The following is a 22,496-nucleotide window of genomic DNA, read 5'->3' as shown; positions in this document are numbered from 1 at the left end:
ACAGAGGGCTGCTATGTCACCAGGGTTACAGAGGGCTGCTATGTCACCAGGGTTACAGAGGGCAGCTATATCACCAGGGTTACAGAGGGCTGCTATATCACCAGGGTTACAGAGGGCTGCTATGTCACCAGGGTTACAGAGGGCTGCTATGTCACCAGGGTTACAGAGGGCAGCTATATCACCAGGGTTACAGAGGGCTGCTATGTCACCAGGGTTACAGAGGGCTGCTATGTCACCAGGGTTACAGAGGGCTGCTATGTCACCATGGTTAGAGAGGGCTGCTATATCACCAGGGTTAGAGAGGGCTGCTATGTCACCAGGGTTACAGAGGGCTGCTATGTGTGCATGGTGTGTATTCATGGTGTGTGTGTATGGTGTGTGTGCATGGTGTGTGTGTATGGTGTGTGTGCATGGTGTGTGTGCATGGTGTGTGTGTGTGTGTATGGTGTGTGTGTGTGTGTATGGTGTGTGCGCATGGTGTGTGTATGGTGTGTGTGTGTGTGTATGGTGTGTGTGTGTGTGTGTGTGTGTGTGTGCATGATGTGTGTGCATGGTGTGTGTGTGTATGGTGTGTGTGTGCATGGTGTGTGTGCATGGTGTGTGTGTGTATGGTGTGTGTGTGTGTGGTGTGTGTGTATGGTGTGTGTGCATGGTGTGTGTGTATGGTGTGTGTGTGTGTGTATGGTGTGTGTGTGTATGGTGTGTGTGCATGGTGTGTGTGCATGGTGTGTGTGTATGGTGCGTGTGCATGGTGTGTGTGTATGGTGCGTGTGCGTGGGGTGTATTCATGGTGTGTGTGCATGGTGCGTGTGGTGTGTGTGTGTGTGTGCATGGTGTGTGTGTATGGTGTGTGTGCGTGGTGTGTATTCATGGTGTGTGTGTATGGTGTGTGTGCGTGGTGTGTATTCATGGTGTGTGTGCATGGTGTGTGTGGTGTGTGTGTGTGTGTGTGCATGGTGTGTGTGGTCCACAGGTGTGTATATTCTGATCGCTGCGGGGGCGTTGATGATGGTTGTTGGGTTCCTGGGCTGCTGTGGAGCCATTAAGGAATCCCCCTGTATGCTCGGACTGGTGAGGATCAATGATGGTGATCATAGAATACAATGATAACATACTTTTCATTGCAAGGCCTCACACCCTGTCTGTCTCTCGTTCTCCCCCTGTCTGTCTCTCTCCCCTGTCTGTCTCTCTTCCCACCCCCTGTCTGTCTCTCTCCCCGCCCCCTGGTTTCTCCCCCCTGTCTGTCTCTCTCCCCGCCCCCTGTCTGTCTCTCTCCCCGCCCCCTGGTTTCTCCCCCCTGTCTGTCTCTCTCCCCGCCCCCTGTCTGTCTCTCTCCCCGCCCCCTATCTGTCTCTCTCCCCACCCCCTGTCTGTCTCTCGTTCTCCCTCTCTCCAGTTCTTCTTCTTCCTGTTGTTGATCTTTGGGGTGGAGGTAGCAGCAGGGATCTGGGGGCTCTCCAATAAAGATACGGTAACACACTCAGAGGCTGTTTCACTGTTTGTTGTTCTTACTGTGGACAGACCATCAGACCATCTATTACAGATCAATACAAAACCTTAGCATCTCTCCATTCTCATGTCTCTCCTCTCCTCTCCTCCTGTCTGTCTCCCCCTCCCCTGTCTGTCTCTCTTCTCTCCCCCCTGTCTGTCTCTCCCCACCCCCTGTCTGTCTCCCCCTTCCCTCTCTGTCTCTCCCCACCCCCTGTCTGTCTCCCCCTTCCCTCTCTGTCTCTCCCCACCCCCTGTCTGTCTCCCCCTTCCCTCTCTGTCTCTCCCCACCCCCTGTCTGTCTCCCCCTTCCCTCTCTGTCTCTCCCCACCCCCTGTCTGTCTCCCCCTTCCCTCTCTGTCTCTCCCCACCCCCCGTCTGTCTCCCCCTTCCCTCTCTGTCTCTCCCCACCCCCCGTCTGTCTCCCCCTTCCCTCTCTGTCTCTCTTCTCTCCCCCCTGTCTGTCTCTCCCCACCCCCTGTCTGTCTCCCCCCACCCCCTGTCTGTCTCCCCCTTCCCTCTCTGTCTCTCCCCACCCCCCGTCTGTCTCCCCCTTCCCTCTCTGTCTCTCCCCACCCCCCTTCTGTCTCCCCCTTCCCTCTCTGTCTCTCTTCTCTCCCCCCTGTCTGTCTCTCCCCACCCCCTGTCTGTCTCCCCCCACCCCCTGTCTGTCTCCCCCTTCCCTCTCTGTCTCTCCCCACCCCATGTCTGTCTCTCCCCTCCGGCGTCCCTTGTCTCCCCCGTCTGTCTCTGTCTAGGTGGTGGAAGACATCACAGAGTTCTACAAGCAGACTTACAATAACTACATGAACACCAAGCAGGAGGCCCTGAAGGAGACATTACGCCTCATACACTTTGGAGTGAGTACACACACAACTCCAACATAACAGTCCAGTGTGTCTGTCTGTCTGTCTCTGTCTGTCTGTCTGTCTCTGTCTGTCTGTCTGTCTGTCTGTACAGACACACATAACTCTAACATAACAATCCAGGGTCTGTCTGTCTGTCAAGTGTACAGTGGAACTAAAATTGTGTTGCCTGTGTTTCCCTGGGGCAGCTGAACTGCTGCGGCCTGACAGGCACGATAATTGACAGCGCCAGGGAGACCTGCCCAAAGAAGGAAGGACTGGAGGCTCTGATTACCACGGTAACAAACATAACCCCTGCCGCAACAACTATTTGAGTGACGAGCTATTATATTATAGGGTAGAGGTGTATATCACAGGGTAGAAGTGTATATTATAGGGTAGAAGTGTATATTACAGGGTAGAGGTGTATATCACAGGTAGAAGTGTATATTATAGGGTAGAAGTGTATATTACTGGGTAGAAGTGTATATTATAGGGTAGAAGTGCATATTACAGGGTAGAAGTGTATATAACAGGGTAGAAGTGTATATTATAGGGTAGAAGTGTATATTACAGGGTAGAAGTGTATACTATAGGGTAGAGGTGTATATTATAGGGTAGAGGTGTATATTACAGGGTAGAAGTGTATATTACATGGTAGAAGTGTATATTACAGGGTAGAGGTGTATACTATAGGGTAGAAGTGTATATTATAGGGTAGAAGTGTATATTATAGGGTAGAGGTGTATATTACAGGGTAGAAGTGTATATTATAGGGTTGAGGTGTATATTATAGGGTAGAAGTGTATATTATAGGGTAGAGGTGTACATTACAGGGTAGAAGTGTATATTACAGGGTAGAGGTGTATATTATCGGGTAGAAGTGTATATTACAGGGTAGAAGTGTATATTACAGGGTAGAAGTGTATATTACAGGGTAGAGGTGTATATTATCGGGTAGAAGTGTATATTACAGGGTAGAAGTGTATATTACAGGGTAGAAGTGTATATTATAGGGTAGAAGTGTATTTTACAGGGTAGAAGTGTATATTACAGGGTAGAAGTGTATATTATAGGGTTGAGGTGTATATTATAGGGTAGAGGTGTATTTTACAGGGTAGAAGTGTATATTATAGGGTAGAGGTGTATATTATAGGGTAGAGGTGTATTTTACAGGGTAGAAGTGTATATTACAGGGTAGAGGTGTATTTTACAGGGTAGAAGTGTATATTACAGGGTAGAAGTGTATATTACAGGGTAGAAGTGTATATTATAGGGTCGAAGTGTATATTACAGGGTAGAAGTGTATATTACAGGGTAGAAGTGTATATTACAGGGTAGAAGTGTATATTACAGGGTAGAAGTGTATATTACAGGGTAAAATAGTTGTAGTAGTGTGTAATCTCAGTGTGTTGTTCTGTCAGAGTTGTCCAGCGGCCATTGACGAGGTGTTCAACTCTAAACTCCATATCATTGGAGGAGTGGGCATCGGAATTGGAGTCCTCATGGTGAGAACAGCCAATCAACTCTCTCCTCTCCTGTCTCGCTCTCTTCACTTTTCTATCCATCCTCCACTCCTCTCCTTCACACCTCTCTTTTCTATCTCTCCTTCTTCTCTCTCCTCTTCCTCTCCTCCACTCCTCTGTCCTCTCCCTCTCTCTCCTCTCCTCCACTCCTCTGTCCTCTCCTTCCTCTCCCTCCTCTTCCTCTCCTCCACTCCTCTGTCCTCTCCCTCCTCTTGTCCTCTAATGATATGTAGTTTCTCTTCTGTCCAGATCTTTGGGATGATCTTCAGCATGCTGCTGTGCTGTGCCATCAGGAGGTCCCGTGACATCATGTAGACTCAGACTCTGACATTCCGTGCACTTAACTTATGTGTGTCTGTCCTCAATAGATGTTAAATGCTCACTAGGTTTGTACTGCCATTCGAGTTAGTTGTCAGTTTTAGGCTGGCAGCCAAGCAGCCAGCCAGCCAGTCAGTCAGGCTCTACCCTGGATGGAAACTCAGTCTCCTGTGAATGTGTGGAGCTGTGCTGATGTTTCTGGCTGTGTAACAATGTAATCAGTGTATCGTTTCATCACTGTAGAAGCAAAACGCCTTCAAATCTGCCAGAATTTAATCTGTTGTATGTGCTCTAAAAACCTGACTGTTTCTCCTCATATTGCCTGTTTGTTCAGCTACATGGACTGTAACAACTTTATGGCCGAGTACAGATTTTATAAACATTTTTATTGCAACTATTTTGATGTACAAAGATGTGTATTTCTTTGAATTGCCAAATAAAATGAATTAATATGGATGTTAGACTGTGAGTGACTGTGGAGATGGATGTGGGGATTAGATCTAGGGAACAGAACAACTCTCTTCAATGGTTTATGTTCAACTCAACATACCAAACATCTGGTCAGGTCATTGACTTCAGAAACACCCCAGAACAAAAGATGCTTATTGGGATTGTCCTGGAGAAAGAGAGGAGAGCTTTCCGCTAGATGGGCTAGCCGCAAAGTAAAAAACGGCTAAACTGTAAACAAAACGTATGAAAACTAAAATGAGCTTGTTTAAGATTACGCATAGTGTTAGCAGTGTGATTAAAATCAGGATGTGTGGCTGAGCCAGCTAGTAGAGCTGCCTCCAGGACAATATTCATCCCAATAAATGGCCAACCAGCAACGAAGTCCCTGGTTAACTAGTCCTTAGAAATATACCCCTGGTTAACTAGTCCTTAGTAATATACCCCTGGTGAACTAGTCCTTAGTTAGTAATATACCCCTGGTGAACTAGTCCTTAGTAATATACCCCTGGTGAACTAGTCCTTAGTTAGTAATATACCCCTGGTGAACTAGTCCTTAGTTAGTAATATACCCCTGGTGAACTAGTCCTTAGTTAGTAATATACCCCTGGTGAACTAGTCCTTAGTAATATACCCCTGGTGAACTAGTCCTTAGTAATATACCCCTGGTGAACTAGTCCTTAGTTAGTAATATACCCCTGGTGAACTAGTCCTTAGTTAGTAATATACCCCTGGTGAACTAGTCCTTAGTTAGTAATATACCCCTGGTGAACTAGTCCTTAGTTAGTAATATACCCCTGGTGAACTAGTCCTTAGTTAGTAATATGCCCCTGGTGAACTAGTCCTTAGTTAGTAATATACCCCTGGTGAACTAGTCCTTAGTTAGTAATATACCCCTGGTGAACTAGTCCTTAGTTAGTAACATACCCCTGGTGAACTAGTCCTTAGTTAGTAATATACCCCTTATGAACTAGTCCTTATTTAGTACTATACGCCTGGTGAACTAGTCCTTAGTTAGTAATATACCCCTGGTGAACTAGTCCTTAGTTAGTAACATACCCCTGGTGAACTAGTCCTTAGTTAGTAATATGCCCCTGGTGAACTAGTCCTTAGTTAGTAATATACCCCTGGTGAACTAGTCCTTAGTTAGTAATATGCCCTTGGTGAACTAGTCCTTAGTTAGTAATATACCCCTGGTGAACTAGTCCTTAGTTAGTAATATGCCCCTGGTGAACTAGTCCTTAGATAGTAATATACCCCTGGTGAACTAGTCCTTAGTTAGTAATATGCCCCTGGTGAACTAGTCCTTAGTTAGTACTATACCCCTGGTGAACTAGTCCTTAGTTAGTAATATACCCCTGGTGAACTAGTCCTTAGTTAGTACTATACCCCTGGTGAACTAGTCCTTAGTTAGTAATATACCCCTGGTGAACTAGTCCTTAGTTAGTAACATACCCCTGGTGAACTAGTCCTTAGTTAGTAATATGCCCCTGGTGAACTAGTCCTTAGTTAGTAATATACCCCTGGTGAACTAGTCCTTAGTTAGTAATATGCCCTTGGTGAACTAGTCCTTAGTTAGTAATATACCCCTGGTGAACTAGTCCTTAGTTAGTAATATGCCCCTGGTGAACTAGTCCTTAGATAGTAATATACCCCTGGTGAACTAGTCCTTAGTTAGTAATATGCCCCTGGTGAACTAGTCCTTAGTTAGTACTATACCCCTGGTGAACTAGTCCTTAGTTAGTAATATACCCCTGGTGAACTAGTCCTTAGTTAGTACTATACCCCTGGTGAACTAGTCCTTAGTTAGTAATATACCCCTTATGAATTAGTCCTTAGTTAGTACTATACGCCTGGTGAACTAGTCCTTAGTTAGTAATATACCCCTGGTGAACTAGTCCTTAGTTAGTAACATACCCCTGTTGAAGGAGATGCTGCCCTCTGCTGGTCAGGATGAGCCCCTACAGATGGCTGAGTCATCAGGAAGCAGCAGAGACTTCCATCCTCCACTAACACACAGCTTGCTGGCAAAGCTTTGAGTAGGAAAGAAATCAAGACTCAAAACAAACATAGAAAAAAGCTTTTAATCAGGGACCTTGTACAAAATGATGACACTGATTTATCTCCACATTGTGAAAACTACTTTTTCAGACGATTGGATTGAAGTTAAAACAGAGAAGGCAGGAAGTGCATTAATAAGGGAAGATCTCAACTGCACCCTGCGCCTCCAAATTAAACGCCCTTCACAATGTTCAGCATTGACACTTATGTCAGGCCTCTCAAGTTCCCACCCTGATGCTGAGTTTGTAACCATGAGGGCATTTACCAGTTGTGTCGTCATAAATACCAGTGGGACCATTCATGTGATTTGAACTTGTTGAGAATCGTCGATTGGCTAACGGCCAACAAGCTGCGTCCTCCTAAAAGTACAGCTATCATGCTTTTAAACAAATTATAGTTAAAAAACCACTGCTATTTTTAAATAATGTTTTGTTGCATTTAACTGCCTGAAAATGTCCTTTAGTAGGTGAGGTCAGCATGTGGGAGAAGTGGGAGCTCACAATGATAGTTTTCCCACTAGTAATTACCAGTTGGAGGGACATTGAAGTAGATTTAACCCAGTCGTATGTGGCAACTTCCCAGTTGGTTCCAAACGCACCACGACACTGCCTCCAGCACTTTGGTAAAGGGGGCGTGTCTGTAGCATGGGACATCGCCTACTCCGGGGTCATGCGACAGGATGTCACCAAGCACAACACAGGATACATTGGCCAATTCATTTAAAACTTTGGCTTGCTTATATAACGTGGGTACTACCCGTTTTATGAAATGAGGGGAGTTGGTAACGTGGGTGTGGAGCAATTTGACGAGGTGCTGAAAGGCCCTATTCTCAACCCCTGAGAACGGACACATATCCACGCAATAAACCCAAGACTGTAAAAAACATAAACATTGCCTACCTATCGCTCTGAACTTTGGCCCGGTCAGAAACAGCTGAATGCAGACGGGAGGTGGTGTGAATTCTTTGTGTTTCCGTCATGCTACACTATACTGGGGTGATGTGGGTGTCAACATGTTGGAGGTGCTCCGTCATGCTACACTATACTGGGGTGATGTGGGTGTCAACATGTTGGAGGTGCTCCGTCATGCTACACTATACTGGGGTGATGTGGGTGTCAACATGTTGGAGGTGCTCCGTCATGCTACACTATACTGGGGTGATGTGGGTGTCAACATGTTGGAGGTGCTCCGTCATGCTACACTATACTGGGGTGATGTGGGTGTCAACATGTTGGAGGTGCTCCGTCATGCTACACTATACTGGGGTGATGTGGGTGTCAACATGTTGGAGGTGCTACAGCAGCTATTCTCCTTCTGCGTGGAGACATACTGTTAACGCTTTATCCACAACTCTGTCCATCACCGTTATAATCTACGTTCATGACAAAATGTTCCCAAACTGGAGATTTGAACGATGGAGGATCCTCCGGTTATCACCATCGTACAGAACTAGTTCCCGGCTGCGCCTCACAAAAGGACGGTTTTTGAAATGCGCCAATTAAGATTTAAATTTTGATTACAACGTGCACATAGGCTCTAGTTGTTTCAACGGAATAGACTGAAATGTTCAGCTCAGATTTACTGCAGACATAGGCCTACAACACAGCACAGACTATAGGACTGGTGTTGTTAATCCAGAAGTCCCCGTACCCAACGGTTCAGTATGAAAACGTGTACCATTACACCCCTCCTGTACGGTACAGTGTGTGTCGGTGTTCAGTCTTCCAGTGCAAAGTCGTATGGTTGGAAGTCGTTTCGTAGTTGTTTGCTCAGACCCTCCTCCTCCTCTGGGGTCTGTTTACACTCTCTCCAGTCGGCCCTCTCCGGGATGTTCAGCAACGCCTCGCTGGCCAACACCTCCCTGCACCACACAGAGAGACACACAGAGAGATACACAGAGAGACACACAGAGAGACACGTTAGTAACTGTTTTCAGTAGGGCTGGATATATATATATACGTCCCTGAATCAAATGTTGAAGATACTAGAGCATCAGTCCAGGGACCCCTAACCGATCCAAAACATAGCATCAGCCCAGGGACCCCTAACCGATCCAAAACGTAGCATCAGCCCAGGGACCCCTAACCGATCCAAAACATAGCATCAGTCCAGGGACCCCTAACCGATCCAAAACGTAGCATCAGCCCAGGGACCCCTAACCGATCCAAAACGTAGCATCGGCCCAGGGACCCCTAACCGATCCAAAACGTAGCATCGGCCCAGGGACCCCTAACCGATCCAAAACGTAGCATCAGCCCAGGGACCCCTAACCGATCCAAAACGTAGCATCGGTCCAGGGACCCCTAACCGATCCAAAACGTAACATCAGTTAGAAAATAGGTTCAAAGGTCATGCTGGTTCACAATTTTTGTTTGCTGATATTACTTTCTTTCTAGCTTCTGAAAATATCTCTCATCTCAACTGCGTTGACAGTCATTGATCTCCAAGCATGGAACTGCGTTGACAGTCATTGATCTCCAAGCATGGAACTGCGTTGGCAGTCATTGATCTACAAGCATGGAACTGCGTAGTAGTGTGGTAGATGTCTAGAATCCCTTTTGGCCCTAATCTGATATTGGTAGCCTGACTGTACCTGCTGAACGGGCTTACAGTGGATGTGATTTAGATTGCTCAGGTTCACCATAGGTTTGGTAGTTTTTCCTGAAACAATCAGTGTATATGGTCATAGACAGGGTAAAGTTGATCATTTCTTAACAAGGACAGCAGAAGCAAGAGAAGAAGAGAAAATCACTCTGTCAAAACTTCCAAACAGTCAAAACCATTCCATTTAGAGATGGGGATGAAATCCAAACTGATATTCATCGGCCATGTCATCGCTAATTTGTAAAGAATAATTATTGATACATTACTAATTTGTAAAGGATAAATATTGATACATTACTAGCTCAAACACTTGAAGGTGATTTCAGAACCAGAGTCAGGGGACAAAAAACAGACTGCATTGCCTCCTAATCTGTAGATGTCAAGTCTCCCTTATGGCCCTAATCTGTAGATGTCAAGTCTCCCTTATGGCCCTAATCTGTAGATGTCAAGTCTCCCTTATGGCCCTAATCTGTAGATGTCAAGTCTCCCTTATGGCCCTAATCTGTAGATGTCAAGTCTCCCTTATGGCCCTAATCTGTAGATGTCAAGTCTCCCTTATGGCCCTAATCTGTAGATGTCAAGTCTCCCTTATGGCCCTAATCTGTAGATGTCAAGTCTCCCTTATGGCCCTAATCTGTAGATGTCAAGTCTCCCTTATGGCCCTAATCTGTAGATGTCAAGTCTCCTTTATGGCTCTAATCTGATATTGGTAGTAGTGTGGTAGATGTCTAGTCTCCTTTATGGCTCTAATCTGATATTGGTAGTAGTGTGGTAGATGTCTAGTCTCCCTTCACTGTTGACGTTGAGACTGGTGTTTTGCGAGTACTATTTAATGAAGCTGCCTGTTTCTCAAACTAGATTTGTTATTTTATTTTACCTTTATTTAACTAGGCAAGTCAGTTAAGAACAAATTCTTATTTTCAATGACGGCCTAGGAACTGCATGTTCAGGGGCAGTACGACCGATTTGAACCTTGTCAGCTCGGGGATTTGAACTTGCAACCAGTGGTTACTAGCCAAACACTCTAACCACTAGGCTACCCTGCCACCGGAGATAGTCTAATGTACTTATACTCTTGCTCAGTTGTGCACCGGGGCCTCCCACTTTCTATTCTGGTTAGAAACAGTTTGCACTGTTCTGTGAAGGGAGTAGTACACAGCATTGTACGAGCTCTTCAGATTCTTGACAATTTCTCGCATGGAATAGCCTTAATTTCTCAGAACAAGAATAGACTGACGAGTTTCAGAAGAAAGTACTTTGTTTCTGGCCATTTTGAGCCTGTAATCAAACCCACATGTTGATGCTCAAGATACTCAACTGCAATTTTCCTAAGTCCCTCTTTGTGGCACCTGACCACACAACTGAACAGTAGTCAAGGTGAGACAAAACTAGGGCCTGTAGGACCTGCCTTGTTGATAGTGTTGTTAAGAAGGTAGAAACTAGGGCCTGTAGGACCTGCCTTGTTGATAGTGTTGTTAAGAAGGTAGAAACTAGGGCCTGTAGGACCTGCCTTGTTGATAGTGTTGTTAAGAAGGTAGAAACTAGGGCCTGTAGGACCTGCCTTGTTGATAGTGTTGTTAAGAAGGTAGAAACTAGGGCCTGTAGGACCTGCCTTGTTGATAGTGTTGTTAAGAAGGTAGAAACTAGGGCCTGTAGGACCTGCCTTGTTGATAGTGTTGTTAAGAAGGTAGAAACTAGGGCCTGTAGGACCTGCCTTGTTGATAGTGTTGTTACGAAGGTAGAGCAGCACTTTATTATAGACAGACTTCTCCCCATCTTAGCTACTGTTGTATCAATATGTTTTGACCATGACAGTTTACAATCCAGGGTTTAGTCACCTCAACTTGCTCAATTTCCACATTATTTATTATGAGATTTAGTTGAGGTTGAGGGTTTAGTGAATGATTTGTCCCAAATACAATGCTTTTAGTTTTAGACATATTTAGGGCTAACTTATTCCTTGCCACCCACTCTGAAACTAACTGCAGCTCTTTGTTGAGTGTTGCAGTCATTACAGTCACTGTAGTAGCTGACGTGTATAGTGTTGAGTCATCCGCATATATAGCCACTCTGGCTTAACTCAAAGCCAGTGACATGTCGTCAGTAAATATTGAAACAAGGGGCCTAGACAGCTGCCCTGGAGAATTCTTGATTCTACCTGGATTATGTTGGATAGGCTTAAAGAACACCCCCTGTTAGACAGGTAACACTTTATCCTTGAAAGATCCACATCACTAGTTTCTAGGTTAGATCATATATGGTGTGTGTGTGTGTATATACCTGCCAAACTGTAGAGGGAAGTTTTTCTGAATGCGGTAGAAGAGTTTCTCTCCAGAGTCCAGCTCTACGTAGAAGTACGGTGTCCCTGGAGGAGCAATCTGATAGAAAAAATATATAATTTATTATAACCAAGAATTATCAGAAAATATGTAAAAGCAACTTAACAGTCCTGTTAGAGTTAACGTCTGGGTGGTCCCGGGAATCCAACCCACTATCCTGGTGTTGCAAGCACCATGCTCTACCAAATGGCCTACAGACGACCACAGCATTACCTTTTCTCAACATTATCATCTCATGGCATTATCATCTCCCCGCATTGCAATGTCCTAGCATTATCATCTCCCAACATTACCATGTCCTAGCATTATCATCTCCCAGCATTACCATATCCTAACATTATCATATCCTAGCATTACCATGCCCTAGCATTATCATCTCCCAACATTACCATGTCCTAGCATTATCATCTCCCAGCATTACCATGTCCTAACATTATCATTTCCCAGCATTACCGTGTCCTAGCATTATCATCTCCTAGCATTGTTACCAACTAGCATTGTTACCATCAACTTAAAATGAAATACATGTTTTTAAACTTCAGTTCATCTGAAACATTCCTACAACATGTTCACTCATTAGATGTTGGTTCTCCAATGGAACGTGTTCCCACACATAAATACTGAGGCATTTGGATTGATATGGATATGATGTTTAAAAATATATACACAGTACAAGTCAAACGTTTAGACACCTACTCATTCAAGGGTTTTTCTTTATTTGGACTATTTTCTACATTGTAGAGTAGTAGAAGACATCAAAACTATTAAAAAATAAACACATATGGAATCATGTAGTAACCAAAAAAACAAACAAAAAAGTGTTAAATATATTTTATATTTGATTACCTTCAAATAGCCACCCTTTGCCTTGACAGCTTTGCACACTTGGCATTCTCTCAACCAGCTTCACCTGGAATGCTTTCCCAACAGTCTTGACAGAGGTCCCACATATGCTGAGCACTTGTTGGCTGCTTTTCCTTCACTCTGCGGTCCATCTCATCCCAAACCATCTCAATTGGGTTGAGGTCAGGTGATTTTGGAGGCCAGGTCATCTGATGCAGTACTCCATCCCTCTCCTTGGTCAAATAGCTCTTACACAGCCTGGAGGTGTGTTGGGTCATTGTCCTGTTGAAAAACAAATGATAGTCCCACGAAGCAAAAACCAGATGGGATGGAGTATCGCTGCAGAGTGCTATGGTAGCCATGCTGGTTAAGTGTGACTTGAATTCTAAATAAAATCACAGTGTCACAAGCAAAGCACCCCCACACCTCCTCCTCCATGCTTCACGCTGGGAACCACACATGCAGAGATCATCCGTTTGTGGCGAAATCCTGCACGGAGCCTTCACTGTGCGCTGCCACTTTAAGAGAGCATCAGCAGTAAGGAAGGAGGAAATAAAGACAGCTTTTTTAGCTCTTTGGGGAGGAGCTCTTGGGTGGCGCGATAGTTTGATTGTGTGCTATGCTGCAGAAGTTTGGTTTATTTTCAGTGTGTGTAGTTTATAAAGTATTTAACTCAATCATCGGTGATTGAAAAATTACATTATACATTTATTATTATTATTACATTAAAATTACATTTATTAGTATTATTGTATGAGGTTTTATTGGTGGGGTTACCCCTGTGCTGTGATGTGGGTTTTATAGGGTGTGTATTCTCTTTTCTCTCCACTGGCTATCTGGTAAACAGGCTACACTCTAGGCAGTCTCTTCTGCTGATGTGTGTGGGTCTGGTAGTGGTACTCTCTCTATTCTACTCTTTTCCTTTCGGTTAATACCTGCCTGGCGCCCCGAACAAAATCTTTATCTTTACCCCTCTCAAATAAATACCGCTACACGTTCACCTGCTCTGCGTCTCACAAAGACACAGCGGTTGTAAGCACAAATCTTAAATTTGGACAAAAGAACAGATTTCCTCCGGTCTAATGTCCACCGCTCGTGTTTCTTGGCCCAAGCAAGTCTCTTCTTATTGGTGTCCTTTAGTAGTGGTTTCTTTGCAGCAATTCAACCACGAAGGCCTGATTCACACAGTCTCCTCTGAACAGTTGATGTTCAGATGTGTCGGTTACTTGAACTCTGTGAAGAATTTATTTGGGCTGCAATCTGAGGCTGGTGACTCTAATGAACTTATCCTCTGAGCAGAGGTAACTCTGGGTCTTCCTTTCCTGTGGCGGTCCTCATGAGAGACAGTTAACTCTAATGAACTGATCCTCTGAGCAGAGGTAACTCTGGGTCTTCCTTTCCTGTGGCGGTCCTCATGAGAGACAGTTAACTCTAATGAACTGATCCTCTGAGCAGAGGTAACTCTGGGTCTTCCTTTCCTGTGGCGGTCCTCATGAGAGACAGTTAACTAATGAACTGATCCTCTGAGCAGAGGTAACTCTGGGTCTTCCTTTCCTGTGGCGGTCCTCATGAGAGACAGTTAACTAATGAACTGATCCTCTGAGCAGAGGTAACTCTGGGTCTTCCTTTCCTGTGGCGGTCCTCATGAGAGACAGTTAACTAATGAACTGATCCTCTGAGCAGAGGTAACTCTGGGTCTTCCTTTCCTGTGGCGGTCCTCATGAGAGACAGTTAACTCTAATGAACTGATCCTCTGAGCAGAGGTAACTCTGGGTCTTCCTTTCCTGTGGCGGTCCTCATGAGAGACAGTTAACTAATGAACTGATCCTCTGAGCAGAGGTAACTCTGGGTCTTCCTTTCCTGTGGCGGTCCTCATGAGAGACAGTTAACTCTAATGAACTGATCCTCTGAGCAGAGGTAACTCTGGGTCTTCCTTTCCTGTGGCGGTCCTCATGAGAGACAGTTAACTCTAATGAACTGATCCTCTGAGCAGAGGTAACTCTGGGTCTTCCTTTCCTGTGGCGGTCCTCATGAGAGCCAGTTAACTCTAATGAACTGATCCTCTGAGCAGAGGTAACTCTGGGTCTTCCTTTCCTGTGGCGGTCCTCATGAGAGACAGTTAACTCTAATGAACTGATCCTCTGAGCAGAGGTAACTCTGGGTCTTCCTTTCCTGTGGTGGTCCTCATGATGGTTTTTGCGACTGCACTTGAAAAATGTTCAAAGTTCTTGACCTTTTCCCGGATTAATTAACTGACCTTCATGTCTTAAAGTAATGACAGTCGTTTCTCTTTGCTCATTTGAAATGTTCTTGCCAAAATATAGACTCTTTTACCAAATAGGGCTATGTTCTGTATACCACCCCTACCTTGTCACAACACAATTCATTGGCTCAAACGCATTGAGGAAATAAATTCCACAAATGAATTTTTAACAAGGCACACCTTTTAATTTAAATGTGTCCCAGGTGACTACCTCGTGAAGCTGGTGGAGAGAATGTGTTCCAGGTGACTACCTCGTGAAGCTGGTGGAGAGAAGGTGTTCCAGGTGACTACCTCGTGAAGCTGGTGGAGAGAAGGTATTCCAGGTGACTACCTCGTGAAGCTGGTGGAGAGAAGGTGTTCCAGGTGACTACCTCGTGAAGCTGGTGGAGAGAAGGTGTTCCAGATGACTACCTCGTGAAGCTGGTGGAGAGAAGGTGTTCCAGGTGACTACCTCATAAAGCTGGTGGAGAGAAGGTGTTCCAGGTGACTACCTCGTGAAGCTGGTGGAGAGAAGGTGTTCCAGGTGACTACCTCATAAAGCTGGTGGAGAGAAGGTGTTCCAGGTGACTACCTCATAAAGCTGGTGGAGAGAAGGTGTTCCAGGTGACTACCTCATAAAGCTGGTGGAGAGAAGGTGTTCCAGGTGACTACCTCGTGAAGCTGGTGGAGAGAAGGTGTTCCAGGTGACTACCTCGTGAAGCTGGTGGAGAGAAGGTGTTCCAGGTGACTACCTCATAAAGCTGGTGGAGAGAAGGTGTTCCAGGTAACTACCTCATAAAGCTGGTGGAGAGAAGGTGTTCCAGGTGACTACCTCGTGAAGCTGGTGGAGAGAAGGTGTTCCAGGTGACTAACTCATAAAGCTGGTGTAAAGAAGGTGTTCCAGGTAACTACCTCATAAAGCTGGTGGAGAGAAGGTGTTCCAGGTGACTACCTCATAAAGCTGGTGGAGAGAAGGTGTTCCAGGTGACTACCTCATAAAGCTGGTGGAGAGAAGGTGTTCCAGGTGACTACCTCATAAAGCTGGTGGAGAGAAGGTGTTCCAGGTGACTACCTCATAAAGCTGGTGGAGAGAAGGTGTTCCAGGTGACTACCTCATAAAGCTGGTGGAGAGAAGGTGTTCCAGATGACTACCTCGTGAAGCTGGTGGAGAGAAGGTGTTCCAGGTGACTACCTCGTGAAGCTGGTGGAGAGAAGGTGTTCCAGGTGACTACCTCGTGAAGCTGGTGGAGAGAAGGTGTTCCAGGTGACTACCTCGTGAAGCTGGTGGAGAGAAGGTGTTCCAGGTGACTACCTCGTGAAGCTGGTGGAGAGAAGGTGTTCCAGGTGACTACCTCGTGAAGCTGGTGGAGAGAAGGTGTTCCAGGTGACTACCTCGTGAAGCTGGTGGAGAGAAGGTGTTCCAGGTGACTACCTCGTGAAGCTGGTGGAGAGAAGGTGTTCCAGATGACTACCGCGTGAAGCTGGTGGAGAGAAGGTTTTCCAGGTGACTACCTCGTGAAGCTGGTGGAGAGAAGGTGTTCCAGATGACTACCTCATAAAGCTGGTGGAGAGAAGGTGTTCCAGGTGACTACCTCGTGAAGCTGGTGGAGAGAAGGTGTTCCAGATGACTACCTCGTGAAGCTGGTGGAGAGAAGGTGTTCCAGGTGACTACCTCATAAAGCTGGTGGAGAGAAGGTGTTCCAGGTGACTACCTCATAAAGCTGGTGGAGAGAAGGTGTTCCAGATGACTACCTCGTGAAGCTGGTGGAGAGAAGGTGTTCCAGGTGACTACCTCATAAAGCTGGTGGAGAGAAGGTGTTCCAGGTGACTACCTCGTGAAGCTGGTGGAGAGAAGGTGTTCCAGATGACTACCTCGTGAAGCTGGTGGAGAGAAGGTGTTCCAGGTGACTACCTCATAAAGCTGGTGGAGAGAAGGTGTTCCAGGTGACTACCTCATAAAGCTGGTGGAGAGAAGGTGTTCCAGGTGACTACCTCATAAAGCTGGTGGAGAGAAGGTGTTCCAGGTGACTACCTCGTGAAGCTGGTGGAGAGAAGGTGTTCCAGGTGACTACCTCATAAAGCTGGTGGAGAGAAGGTGTTCCAGATGACTACCTCGTGAAGCTGGTGGAGAGAAGGTATTCCAGGTGACTACCTCGTGAAGCTGGTGGAGAGGTGTTCCAGATGACTACCTCGTGAAGCTGGTGGAGAGAAGGTGTTCCAGGTGACTACCTCATAAAGCTGGTGGAGAGAAGGTGTTCCAGATGACTACCTCGTGAAGCTGGTGGAGAGAAGGTATTCCAGGTGACTACCTCGTGAAGCTGGTGGAGAGAAGGTGTTCCAGGTGACTACCTCATAAAGCTGGTGGAGAGAAGGTGTTCCAGGTGACTACCTCGTGAAGCTGGTGGAGAGAAGGTGTTCCAGATGACTACCTCGTGAAGCTGGTGGAGAGAAGGTGTTTCAAAGGGTGGCTACTTTGAAGAATCTCAAATATATTTTGATTTGTTTTTGGTTTCAACATGATTCCATAGGTGTTATTTCATAGTTTTGATGTCTTCATTATTATTCTACAATGAAAAAATAGAAAATAGTAAACATAAAAATAAAATTTAAACTTGAATGACTAGGTGTGTCCAAACCTTGACTAGTACTGTATATACACACACAAAGTATTCAGACCATTTGACTTTTTCCACATTTTCGCAGACACTCAGCCCTCTGTGGGAAGAGTTTGACAGAATGTCCTACTCAGATCGTATCTTCTAACCTTAAATATCAGGAAAGAAACCACTGATCATATTTTATAGTGTAAGTTTCATCAGCTCAGCTGAACTATAGACCTTCAATGCAGCCAACTGGACGGGTTCCTTTCCACGTCGATACAGTGGGATCCATGTGCTCTGTTGGCCACAGAACTGATCTCTCTGCAGGCCTGCCTGCCCGCCTCCCTCCCCTGCCCTGCCTCTCCCAGTCTGGTACAGGTGCCCCCCCCCCCCCCCGGTCTGCCTCTCCCAGTCTGGTACAGGTGTCCCCCCCGTCTCTCCCAGTCTGGACTGGTGCCCCCCCCCTGCCCTGTTTCTCCCAGTCTGGTACAGGTGCCCCCCCCGCTGCCCTGTCTCTCCCAGTCTGGTACAGATGTCCCCCCCCTTCTCTCCCAGTCTGGACTGGTGCCCCTCCCCCTGCCCCGTCTCTCCCAGTCTGGTACAGGTGCTCCCCCCCCCCCCAGTCAGGTACAGGTGCCCCCCCTGCCCTGATCTGCCTCTCCCAGTCTGGTACAGGTGCTCCCCCTCCCTGCCCTGTCTCTCCCAGTCTGGTACAGGTGCCCCCCCCCCAGTCAGGTACAGGTGTCCCCACCTGCCATGTCTCTCCCAGTCTAGTACAGGTGCCCCCCCGGCCCCGTCTCTCCCAGTCTGGTACAGGTGCCCCCCCCTGCCCCGTCTCTCCCAGTCTGGTACAGGTGCCCCCCTGCCCCGTCTCTCCCAGTCTGGTACTGGTGCTCCCCCCAGTCTGGTACAGGTGTGACTGTATATGAGTGTTTCTCCCTCGAGTTTTGGGAGAAACCACACTCTTGCTCCGTAAATGCACGTGAGAACTATGCACATTTCTCCCAAACAATATGAGAGAAATCTGACTCCTGCGTTGACATGTCAGGACTGTTCTCTAGGTACTTAACCATGTCAGGACTGTTCTCTAGGTACTTAACCATTCCTGCTCTGAAATGTCAGGACTGTTCTCTAGGTACTTAACCATGTTAGGACTGTTCTCTAGGTACTTAACCATTCCTGCTCTGACATGTCAGGACTGTTCTCTAGATACTTAACCATTCCTGCTCCTAGACCTTAGTGCTGCTTTTGATACCATCAATCACCACATTCTTTTGGAGAGATTGGAAACCCAAATTGGTCTACACAGACAAGTTCTGGCCTAGTTTAGATCTTATCTGTCGGAAAGATATCAGTTTGTCTCTGTGAATGGTTTTTCCTCTGACAAATCAACTGTAAATTTCGGTGTTCCTCAAGGTTCCGTTTTAGGACCACTATTGTTTTCACTATATATTTTACCTCTTGGGGATGTCATTCAAAAACATAATGTTAACTTTCACTGCTATGCGGATGACACACAGCTGTACATTTCAATGAAACATGGTGAAGCCCCAAAATTGCCCTTGCTAGAAGCAAGCATGTGTTTCAGACATAAGGAAGTGGATGGCTGCAAACTTTCTACTTTTAAATTCGGACAAAACAGAGATGCTTGTTCTAGGTCCCAAGAAACAAAGAGATCTTCTGTTGAATCTGACAATTAATCTTAATGGTTGTACAGTCGTCTCAAATAAAACTGTGAAGGACCTCGGCGTTACTCTGGACCCTGATCTCTCTTTTGAAGAACATATCAAGACCATTTCAAGGACAGCTTTTTTCCATCTACGTAACATTGCAAAAATCAGAAACTTTCTGTCCAAAAATTATGCAGAAAAATAAATCAATGCTTTTGTCTCTTCTAGGTTAGACTACTGCAATGCTCTACTTTCCGGCTACCCGGATAAAGCACTAAATAAACTTCAGTTAGTGCTAAATACGGCTGCTAGAATCCTGACTAGAACCAAAAAATGTGATCATATTACTCCAGTGCTAGCCTCCCTACACTGGCTTCCTGTCAAAGCAAGGGCTGATTTCAAGGTTTTACTGCTAACCGACAAAGCATTACATGGGCTTTCTCCTACCTATCTCTCTGATTTGGTCCTGCCGTACATATCTACACGTACGCTACGGTCACAAGACGCAGGCCTCCTAATTGTCCCTAGAATTTCTAAGCAAACAGCTGGAGGCAGGGCTTTCTCCTATAGAGCTCCATTATTATGGAACGGTCTGCCTACCCATGTCAGAGACGCAAACTCGGTCTCAACCTTTAAGTCTTTACTGAAGACTCATCTCTTCAGTGGGTCATATGATTGAGTGTAGTCTGGCCCAGGAGTGGGAAGGTGAACGGAAAGGCTCTGGAGCAACGAACCGCCCTTGCTGTCTCTGCCTGGCCGGTTCCCCTCTTTCCACTGGGATTCTCTGCCTCTAACCCTATTATAGGGGCTGAGTCACTGGCTTACTGGGGCTCTCTCATGCTGTCCCTGGAAGGGGTGCGTCACCTGAGTGGGTTGATTCACTGATGTGGTCCTCCTGTCTGGGTTGGCGCCCCCCCTTGGGTTGTGCCATGGCGGAGATCTTTGTGGGCTATACTCGGCCTTGTCTCAGGATGGTAAGTAGGTGGTTGAAGATATCCCGCTAGTGGTATGGGGGCTGTGCTTTGGCAAAGTGGGTGGGGTTATATCCTTCCTGTTTGGCCCTGTCCGGGGGTGTCCTCAGATGGGGCCACAGTGTCTCCTGACCCCTCCTGTCTCAGCCTCCAGTATTTATGCCGCAGTAGTTTATGTCGGGGGGCTAGGGTCAGTTTGTTATATCTGGAGTACTTCTCCTGTCCTATTCGGTGTCCTGTGTGAATTTAAGTGTGCTCTCTCTAATTGTCTCTTTCTCGGAGGACCTGAGCCCTAGGACCATGCCCCAGGACTACCTGACATGATGACTCCTTGCTGTCCCCAGTCCACCTGGCCGTGCTGCTGCTCCAGTTTCAACTGTTCTGCCTTATTATTATTCGACCATGCTGGTCATTTATGAACATTTGAACATCTTGGCCATGTTCTGTTATAATCTCCACCTGGCACAGCCAGAAGAGGACTGGCCACCCCACATAGCCTGGTTCCTCTCTAGGTTTCTTCCTAGGTTTTGGCCTTTCTAGGGTGTTTTTCCTAGCCACCGTGCTTCCACACCTGCATTGCTTGCTGTTTGGGGTTTTAGGCTGGGTTTCTGTACAGCACTTTGAAATATCAGCTGATGTACGAAGAGCTATATAAATAAATGTGATTTGATTTGATTGTTCTCTAGGTACTTAACCATTCCTGCTCGGACATGTCAGGACTGTTCTCTAGGTACTTAACCATGTCAGGACTGTTCTCTAGGTACTTAACCATTCCTGATCTGACATGTCAGGACTGTTCTCTAGGTACTTAACCATTCCTGCTATTACATGTCAGGACTGTTCTCTGGGTACTTAACCATGTCAGGACTGTTCTCTAGGTACTTAACCATTCCTGCTCTGACATGTCAGGACTGTTCTCTAGGTACTTAACCATGTCAGGACTGTTCTCTAGGTACTTAACCATTCTTGATCTGACATGTCAGGACTGTTCTCTAGGTACTTAACCATTCCTGCTCTGACATGTCAGGACTGTTCTCTAGGTACTTAACCATGTCAGGACTGTTCTCTAGGTACTTAACCATGTTAGGACTGTTCTCTAGGTACTTAACCATTCCTGCTCTGACATGTCAGGACTGTTCTCTGGGTACTTAACCATGTCAGGACTGTTCTCTAGGTACTTAACCATTCCTGCTCGGACATGTCAGGACTGTTCTCTAGGTACTTAACCATGTCAGGACTGTTCTCTAGGTACTTAACCATTCCTGATCTGACATGTCAGGACTGTTCTCTAGGTACTTAACCATTCCTGCTATTACATGTCAGGACTGTTCTCTGGGTACTTAACCATGTCAGGACTGTTCTCTAGGTACTTAACCATTCCTGCTCTGACATGTCAGGACTGTTCTCTAGGTACTTAACCATGTCAGGACTGTTCTCTAGGTACTTAACCATTCCTGATCTGACATGTCAGGACTGTTCTCTAGGTACTTAACCATTCCTGCTATTACATGTCAGGACTGTTCTCGGTACTTAACCATGTCAGGACTGTTCTCTAGGTACTTAACCATTCCTGCTCTGACATGTCAGGACTGTTCTCTAGGTACTTAACCATGTCAGGACTGTTCTCTAGGTACTTAACCATGTCAGGACTGTTCTCTAGGTACTTAACCATGTCAGGACTGTTCTCTAGGTACTTAACCATGTCAGGACTGTTCTCTAGGTCCATAACCATTCCTGCTCTGACATGTCAGGACTGTTCTCTAGGTACTTAACCATGTCAGGACTGTTCTCTAGGTACTTAACCATTCTTGCTCTGACATGTCAGGACTGTTCTCTAGGTACTTAACCATGTCAGGACTGTTCTCTAGGTACTTAACCATGTCAGGACTGTTCTCTAGGTACTTAACCATGTCAGGACTGTTCTCTAGGTACTTAACCATTCTTGCTCTGACATGTCAGGACTGTTCTCTAGGTACTTAACCATGTCAGGACTGTTCTCTAGGTACTTAACCATGTCAGGACTGTTCTCTAGGTACTTAACCATGTCAGGACTGTTCTCTAGGTACTTAACCATTCCTGATCTGACATGTCAGGACTGTTCTCTAGGTACTTAACCATGTCAGGACTGTTCTCTAGGTACTTAACCATGTTAGGACTGTTCTCTAGGTACTTAACCATTCCTGCTCTGACATGTCAGGACTGTTCTCTAGGTACTTAACCATGTCAGGACTGTTCTCTGGGTACTTAACCATTCCTGCTCTGACATGTCAGGACTGTTCTCTAGGTACTTAACCATGTTAGGACTGTTCTCTAGGTACTTAACCATTCTTGCTCTGACATGTCAGGACTGTTCTCTAGGTACTTAACCATGTTAGGACTGTTCTCTAGGTACTTAACCATTCCTGCTCTGACATGTCAGGACTGTTCTCTAGGTACTTAACCATGTCAGGACTGTTCTCTGGGTACTTAACCATTCCTGCTCTGACATGTCAGGACTGTTCTCTAGGTACTTAACCATGTCAGGACTGTTCTCTAGGTACTT

The 22,496-nt window shown here is 46.0% G+C and overlaps 2 protein-coding genes across 3 annotated transcripts in view; one reads left to right on the top strand and one right to left on the bottom strand.

Moving 5' to 3' along the window:
- The window catches only part of LOC110513585 (CD9 antigen), a 37,782-nt gene extending 33,149 nt beyond the window's left edge, over nt 1-4,633 (top strand). For both annotated transcript variants that reach the window (XM_036972733.1, XM_036972734.1), the window contains exons 3-8: nt 974-1,071; nt 1,397-1,471; nt 2,247-2,348; nt 2,543-2,632; nt 3,758-3,841; nt 4,109-4,633. In XM_036972733.1, the coding sequence (XP_036828628.1) occupies nt 974-1,071; nt 1,397-1,471; nt 2,247-2,348; nt 2,543-2,632; nt 3,758-3,841; nt 4,109-4,174 (515 nt within the window). In that variant the 3' untranslated portion in view covers nt 4,175-4,633. The remainder of the gene's footprint in view (nt 1-973; nt 1,072-1,396; nt 1,472-2,246; nt 2,349-2,542; nt 2,633-3,757; nt 3,842-4,108) is intronic.
- A 2,064-nt stretch (nt 4,634-6,697) lies between these two features.
- The window catches only part of LOC110513589 (CWF19 like cell cycle control factor 1), a 34,151-nt gene continuing 18,352 nt past the window's right edge, over nt 6,698-22,496 (bottom strand). The window contains exons 13-14 of the mRNA XM_036972735.1: nt 11,570-11,667; nt 6,698-8,546 (exon numbers count right to left, since the gene is read on the bottom strand). Coding sequence (XP_036828630.1) covers nt 8,402-8,546; nt 11,570-11,667 — 243 coding nt within the window. The 3' untranslated portion in view covers nt 6,698-8,401. The remainder of the gene's footprint in view (nt 8,547-11,569; nt 11,668-22,496) is intronic.

This window comes from Oncorhynchus mykiss, unplaced genomic scaffold, assembly GCF_013265735.2.
Source record: "Oncorhynchus mykiss isolate Arlee unplaced genomic scaffold, USDA_OmykA_1.1 un_scaffold_191, whole genome shotgun sequence".
NCBI classification, from domain to species: Eukaryota; Metazoa; Chordata; class Actinopteri; order Salmoniformes; family Salmonidae; genus Oncorhynchus; species Oncorhynchus mykiss.
Note: the sequence above shows the minus strand (reverse complement) of the source record. Positions and strands in the feature narration are given on the sequence as shown.